Source organism: Triticum aestivum, chromosome 6B, assembly GCF_018294505.1.
Source record: "Triticum aestivum cultivar Chinese Spring chromosome 6B, IWGSC CS RefSeq v2.1, whole genome shotgun sequence".
Lineage (NCBI taxonomy): Eukaryota > Viridiplantae > Streptophyta > Magnoliopsida > Poales > Poaceae > Triticum > Triticum aestivum.
In genome coordinates, this window is record NC_057810.1 from 251,583,657 (window position 1) to 251,591,081 (window position 7,425).

Sequence of the window (7,425 nt, forward strand, 5' to 3'; positions counted from 1 at the left end):
GACGACAAGGCGCAACGCGGGGCGGGGGGACCGGCGTTGACTATCGCAGTGCGATATCGTTGAAGCAGGTGGGAAGTCAATCTTCACGACAGACAACGAACGTTGACTATACCTCGGACAGCACCACCGAGAATGAGGATGATGATGCGACTCGGAGTAGTTTTAGCTGCATCGTAGTTTATCTAGTTGCGTCCTAGTTTTAATTTCATGTAGTTGCACCATAGTTCTGTTTTATCTATCTATGCTATGAACTATGTAAGATATCTTTGTATCGTTTTTTATATCTATGTGAAATATATTTTGTTCCTAAAATGTATCAAATATGAACATGCGCGGGCTGCTCGCGCGCGCTGCATTTTAACTCGCCGCTGGAGCTGCGCGTGTTGTATTTTAGCGCGGCTGCTGGAGTCAACGTTGTGCGCCGCGCCAAACCTTATGATGAGCGCGCCGCGCGTTGCGCGGCTTTCGGAGATGCTCTAACCTCACTCTAGCTCTGACTTCTCAAGCCATATTTTAATGTTATTACATTTACGGGCATAGATTGCATCACGCGATAACTATTTTATCCTGTCAGACGCAGCGAGCTGTCTCCCCGGAGTGTTATTTTATACAGGTCAAATTCTTGCTGTACAGCATCTCGTAAAAGGAAAATAATTACCAGCATACGTTGGGAGAGCCACAGAGGCCAATTTGGCCCCTCCTTCGCCCGGACGGCACAAAACTGTCGACGACCCAAGTGTGTGTGTCACGGCACGTCGGACGGCATCGCACACGTCACCGCCGAACCATTTTTTCCGTATAAATGCGGTAGCTAAAGAGTACAGGTCGGCCCACGTATCAGTCCCTCCCAGTCATCGCACCCATCTGCAGCAGCCAGCTCAGTATCGGGCAAGAAGAGAAGACATTTATTTTCTTCCCCCGCGGGGAGATCGATCACAGCCGGACAGCCATGGGCGAGGAGGCCCCGGCCGCGGTCACCGCGGCGGCGGCGACGTCGCCGGCGCCCCACTTGCTCCTCATATGCTTCCCGGGGCAGGGCCACGTCAACCCCATGCTCCGCCTCGCCAAGCGCTTCGCGGCCAAGGGTCTCCTGGTCACCTTCTCCTCGACCTCCTACGTTGGAGGCAAGATCACGGCCTCCTCCGGGGTGGAGGCTGGCGGCGACGGCGTGCCGCTCGGCCACGGAACGATCCGGTTCGAGTTCTTGGACGACGATTTCGACGGGAACGACCTCGACGACCTGATGAGGCACCTGGAGACGACCGGCCCGGTGGTGTTCGCGGAGCTGCTGAGGCGCCAGGACGAGGCGGGACGCCCTGTGACGTGCGTCGTCGGGAACCCGTTCCTCCCGTGGGCTATCGACGTCGCCCACGACGCCGGCATCCCCACGGCGGTGCTGTGGGTGCAGTCGTGCGCCGTGTTCTCGCTCTACTACCACCACGTGCACGGGCTCGTGGAGTTCCCGCCCGAGGACGACCTCGACGCCCGGGTCAACCTCCCGGGCCTCCCGGCGCTGTCCGTCGCCGACGTGCCGTCGTTCCTGCTGCCGTCGAACCCCTACAAGCTCCTCACCGACGCGATACTGAAGCAGTTCCGTACCATCCACAAGGCGTCGTGGGTGTTCGTCAACTCCTTCTATGAGCTGGAGCCCGACGTGGTGGACGCGCTCCCGGGCATCTCGCCGCCGCCGCCGCCACTCATCCCCGTGGGACCGCTCGTGGAGCTGGAGGAGGAGGGCGCCGTGCGCGGCGACATGATCAAGGCGGCGGACGACTGCGTGGGGTGGCTGGACGCGCAGGCGCCGCGCTCCGTCGTGTACGCGTCGCTCGGCAGCGTCGTGGTGCTGTCCGCCGAGGAGCTGGCCGAGATGGCGCACGGGCTCGCGTCCACCGGCCGCCCCTTCCTGTGGGTGGTTCGGCCGGACTGCAGCGCGATGCTCCCGGAAGGGTACCTGGACTCCGTCGCCGGGCGCGGCATGGTGGTGCCGTGGAGCCCGCAGGACCTGGTGCTCGCGCACCCGTCCACGGCGTGCTTCCTCACGCACTGCGGCTGGAACTCCACGCTGGAGACGCTCGCGGCTGGGCTTCCCGTGGTGGCGTTCCCGCAGTGGGGCGACCAGTGCACGGACGCCAAGTACCTTGTGGAGGAGTTCAAGATGGGGGTGCGCATCGGCACGCCGCTGCGGAGGGACGCCGTGCGCGACGCCGTGGAGGACGTCGTGGCCGGGCCGGACGCCGGCGCGATGTTCGAGAAGGCCAGAGCGTGGAGCGCGGCGGCGAGGACGGCCGTGGCGGCCGGCGGGTCGTCGGACCGCCACGTACAGGCGTTTGTTGACCAGGTTGTGGCGGGAACCATTGGCGCACGAGCAGATAAGGCCCTTGTGGCTGCGGAGCAGCAAGGTTTCGATTCATCTTCTCTACGTGGAAACTAAGGATTACTTCGGCCATCTTCAGTGAAGAAGTGTGCAGAGATTTCTGAAGTTCAAAAGCGAGACACGCACAAGGCTACTCGACCGAAGCAACTTTGTCGCAGGTAGGCGCCTACGTTGGCACAGAGTCGGAAGCATCGATCGGTATGAGCATCGCCGCCTAACTGAAGTCCATCGTCGACGCGATGTTGCGAGTCTTGGAGCTTAGCACTGAAGTCTGAAGATGCCGCGACAACCGAACCTAATTATACTTGTACTAGTCTTCTTAACGACGTAGCATGATATTTTGTTTTCTTTGATCCTCTTGTTATGTTTCTTGTCAGTCATACAGAGAGCCAGACAGGCTACATGTTTCAATTAAGTGTGTTCATTTAAATGTCAATAAATTTATTAAGAGCCTAATTTTGGCGTCGTTAAAGCGCTAGCAACCCTCCTCCTGTGAAATGGCTGCGCCAGCGAAGACGCACTTGCTTCCAGCGAGAGTGTATTCAGGGACCACATCAGAACTACCACAAACTAAAAGAACGCCCAAGCGTTGCAACGGGCCATATTAAATTTAAGAGTTCAATATTACGACATTAACGACCTTTTTTATCATCAAATCCTCACACACACTCTCTCCCCCTCCCTCTTCCTCCCTCTCTCTCTAACACACACACAGCCTATTCTCCCCGCCAATAAGACTTACTCAATTGGCAAATAATGTGTAGACTTGTGGTGAGCTTGACTGAACTAATGGATAATGTGATATATTTCTCAATCATTTAACAATGAAATTTCAGAAATGGAAAGATTATGTAACACCTCAAGTCGTTAGCTACAGTGACCACCCCCTAATGATGCCATGTCATCAGGCTTGCTAAGCCAAACTGCCACTTGATAAAAATCAAAGCCCAATTCAAACTTAAAATAAAGTCAAATAAATTATTTCTTCAAACAGTAAAACTAAAATGTTCACCATACTTTATAAATTCCACTGATCTTTGACATGTCGAGCCCAATATTATTTGACCCAAAAATTAAATTTTGTCAAATTAATAAGAGGTCCAACAGTAGTTAAAATAATCAATTAAATATAAACCTAATTTTATGTATTTCATTTTGGGCCCAAATTTTTTGTGCCACCTAAAAATATTGTGCTCGAATTGTGTGCATAGTATCACAATTAACAAAATCCATTTAGTTGATATAAGAATAAATAGAAAATTGTGTTAAAAAGGAGAAACGGATTAAATACATTAAAAACCAAAAGGACGGTGAAAAAGGGGACCCCCCTACCCCCGGGCCTTGCCGCCGAACCGGCCCAGTGGTCCAGTCCCCGCACGGTCGTCTTCTCCTATTCCCCGAGCCCGTCGCTACAGAGCAGGGCTCCCGCCCGACCACCTCGCCGGCATCGAAGGGGAATGGATAAGGGTGACGCCCTGCCTCCCCTGCCCCCATGGCCTCACTCCTCCTCGACGCCCCCTCCCAGATCCATTTCTCCTCCTCGCTCGCTCGATCCCGGTGATCTGGACGAAATCAGATGCCACAGCCACCATGACCGACCCCGTCCACACGGCCAATGCCCTCCCTGCTGGTTAGGAGCTTGTCGAGGAGCTACAAATGCCTCCGCTACTTCGTCTGCACCAACAAGATCAAGTCCAGCACCCCCAGATCGACGTCATTGCCGTCTTCCTCAACCTTCGCCCACCGCGACATTGCCGTTCGATCCGCGCCGCCCCGAGCTCCCCTGTCTTCCCCTAAAGGTGCCATTGACACCGTCGTGATCTCCTCTTGCCGTCGTCATCATGTCCGCCTCTGCCTGGAGGGTCTACCACTTCATGCCTGGGACGACCAGTCCATTGCGGCCGCCATCGGCACCCGCTACGCCCTGGACTACGTGGAGCCGGTGACCAAGCTGAAGACCCAGACGAGGGTTGTTGGTCTCTGGGCTTGGACGGTATGCCCGAGCAAGGTGCCTCGGGTGAACTGGATAACCCTCCCTGCCCGTAGCGGTGGGCAGCCGGTCTACGGGCGGTGTGGCCTGGAGCATCGCGTGCTCATCCACCTGGCGATCCACAAAGACTCAACGGGGCCAGAGATCGTCACCACCCCATATGACTGGCGCATCCGTGTCGTCGATGGCGAGTTGGCACCGCGAAACCGCCGTGAGCGCATCTGCCGCTCCTCCTCGCAGCCGGTGTGATCACGACGAAGATGACCACCGCCGGGAGGACCAAGATCGAGTTCGTCGGGGCCGTGACGGCTCCAGGAACGGCAGGGGCTGGGGGGAGAGGGTGGGTCGCAGCCTCTCCCGCACCCCCCAGGACGACAACCGCGACCGTGGTCGTGAGCAGCAAGGAGGTCGTGATGGCGGTCGGCGACGCCATGAGGAAGTGGCCCCTTCGCTGCTGCTGCGAGGCCCCAGTTCCTCCAGCGTGGTGGCCGCACGCGACGCGGAGATGGTGCTGGTTGCTCCTCCGCCGCCTGCCCGTACAATCTCCCCAGCGGGCCATGGGCGTAGTCCGACCAGGAACTGCTCTCCTCGTTCTGCGTCGTCGATCTTCACAGAACCTAACGCCGCCAGCCTCGCCGCCGCTCTCGCCAACTTCAGTGCTCCGCAGCCTACCGCTCTCCAGGCATTCCCTGCAATCTGCGCCCCTGGACGTGGTCGCGTGCCCTGACTTGATCGACCTCTGCGCGCCAGCGATGATGCTGCGTCCTCTGGTGTCCCTCTCCCCGGTGAGGCCGCCCGGATTCGAGGCTTCCCCAACCCCGCCTCTGCCATGCGTTGGGCCGCTGCGTCGCACGCCCTCTCCTGTGCATGCTAGCCAGGGCGTACTGGGGCTTGAGGGGCTTGAGTCCCTGTTCGTTCCCTGTCAGCAGGCTCTACTTGATGTGCCACCTTCACCTCCGGCCATCCCGGCAACGGCGCGCCGCAAGACCCTGGCCGGGGTTGCCATCAGCAGCACGGGGGGGCTCAACCTCAGGCGCACTGTTGCATGTCACCGAGCTAGTAGCCGCACACGAAAGGCGCAGGTGGCGAAACAGGCAGAGGCCCTCCTCTGCCGCACTCTCGGCATCATTGACAATGGTGAGGACATCACGGAGCGCACACTGGACTCCTCCGCCACACGGTTCAATGACCAGCTCCCTGACGACGTGCTCGGAGTGATGCGTGCATTCTTTCGTCTAGATGACCCCCATATCAACGCGGTGGAAGACAGCCTGATTGGCCATGGTGGTGCTGGTGCCCTGGATCATGGCGATGGCGAGCCTAATGGCTTGTAGCTGGTCTACTGGGTTTATTAGTTTCCATGTTAGTGGTTACACCAAGGGTCCAATGTATGCCTGGGATAAGCGTTTGTCTACCTAGGTGTCCAGTTTCTCATGTAGTAGAGTTAATTGCACAGAAGTACCACAATTCGGGCATTACATTCAGATTGGTAACCACGATTGCTAATTTTTAAATGTCAGTACCAACATTGGTCTAAGTTTTTGCAAATTATACTAAAACGCGTATTTATACGTATTGACGCCCGATCCGACAGCTCGGGCCCACCTGTCAGGTGCCACGCTGGCCAATCGGCGCGTGCCCGCGCGCTGACTAGAATGAGCTGGTGCGCTGCTGCTCTCCAACCTCGTCTGGTCGCACCAGCTCCAGCCCTGCCGCACCATTCCCCTCCCCTCCTCCTCCTCGCTCGAACCCTAGTCCATGGCGTCGGCGATTCCGCCAGGCGGCGGCGAGGGCGTCCACTGCGGCGGTGAGATGCCGTTCTGGCCTCCTAGCGGAACGACTTGTAACGCCCCGGATACAATTTTCCATATTCGTAACTCCAACTCTTGCCTTTTCCGGAGATGTGATATGTTATTTCCTCCGTGGTTGGGTTTTGTCTTTTGTTTTGCTTTTTGTTCATGTCATGCATTTCATCTCATTGCATCATGCACATTGCATCGGCATCGTTTTCATAAAACTTGCATCGCTCGTAGTTGCCGTGTCCCCCCTTGATTTTGTTGGCCGTTCCGAGACCAACCGGGGTTTCCATTCCCTCTTGTCAAACCAACTAACCTCTCTCAGACCCTCTCGCGTGCACGTCCGAAACTTCTCCGAACCCGACCCGGGCAGTCATGACCGATGGGTCCGGATCATCCCTTAACATCTATAAAACATCTCTGTTTCTTATTTAGACTCCCTAACCCATTTATCATGGACCGCCCGATCGCGATCGGAGGATCCAAATCATCCCCTTTCGTATATATATAAACCACCTACTTACTAAATCAGATCAAACCCTAGCCTAACCCTATTCCCCTCCTTGCGCCGCCACCCAGTCTCCTCCTTCCTCGGGATCCTCCCCGACCAGCCGAGCCAACCGACAGCCTCCCTCCATCCTCGGGATCCCTCCCGATCCAGCCACCATTTCTCCTTCATTTTCAGCACCACCCCAACCGGCAGCCTCCACCTTGCCCCAATCCAAATCCACCGAAGCTCCCTCCGCCGTGGAGCACCACCAGCAGATGAGTTGCCGCCTGTCTCCTCTTTCTCTCCCCTGTTTTCCTCTCCTACCTCCTCTAAATCTCTCTCCCTCGTTTGTTTTCTCCTCTGCTAGGAAACGTACGGGGCTCGCCCCTGCTGCCATGGTCGCTGGTGCAAGGTTCTGCACCTCCCATGCTCGCACGACCGCGCGCGTTGACCGTCGTCCCCGCCGCCCTCTCGTCCGGATCCAGCCACCTCTGCTTCACCTCGCCAAGCCGTCGCCATTCCCTCTCCGGTGCCCCGTCCCCATCGGATTTGCTCGCGCCCGCTCCTTTTCTCCGCTCGCGGCACCAAGCCCGAGCCTCCCGTCGCCAAACGCCACCGTGGCCAGCCGCCGGAGCCCGACTGGACCAAGCCGCAGCTCCTCTGCCCCCTTCCTTTCTCTCTTTCTTCTTCTTCACTGTTGTTTCTCTCTCCCTCCCTCACGCTACGCTCCCTGTCTCTCAACGCAGGAAGCCCGCCATGGAGCGTCTCTCCAGCG

The 7,425-nt window shown here is 57.3% G+C and overlaps 1 protein-coding gene across 1 annotated transcript; it reads left to right on the top strand.

Annotated features, from left to right (window-relative positions):
• The first annotated feature begins 824 nt into the window (after positions 1–824).
• LOC123136820 (gallate 1-beta-glucosyltransferase 84A23) lies at positions 825–2,830 on the top strand. The gene has a single exon (XM_044556325.1). The coding sequence runs from the start codon at positions 950–952 to the stop codon at positions 2,429–2,431; it is 1,482 nt and encodes a 493-aa protein (XP_044412260.1). The 5' UTR covers positions 825–949; the 3' UTR covers positions 2,432–2,830.
• Positions 2,831–7,425: the final 4,595 nt, after the last annotated feature.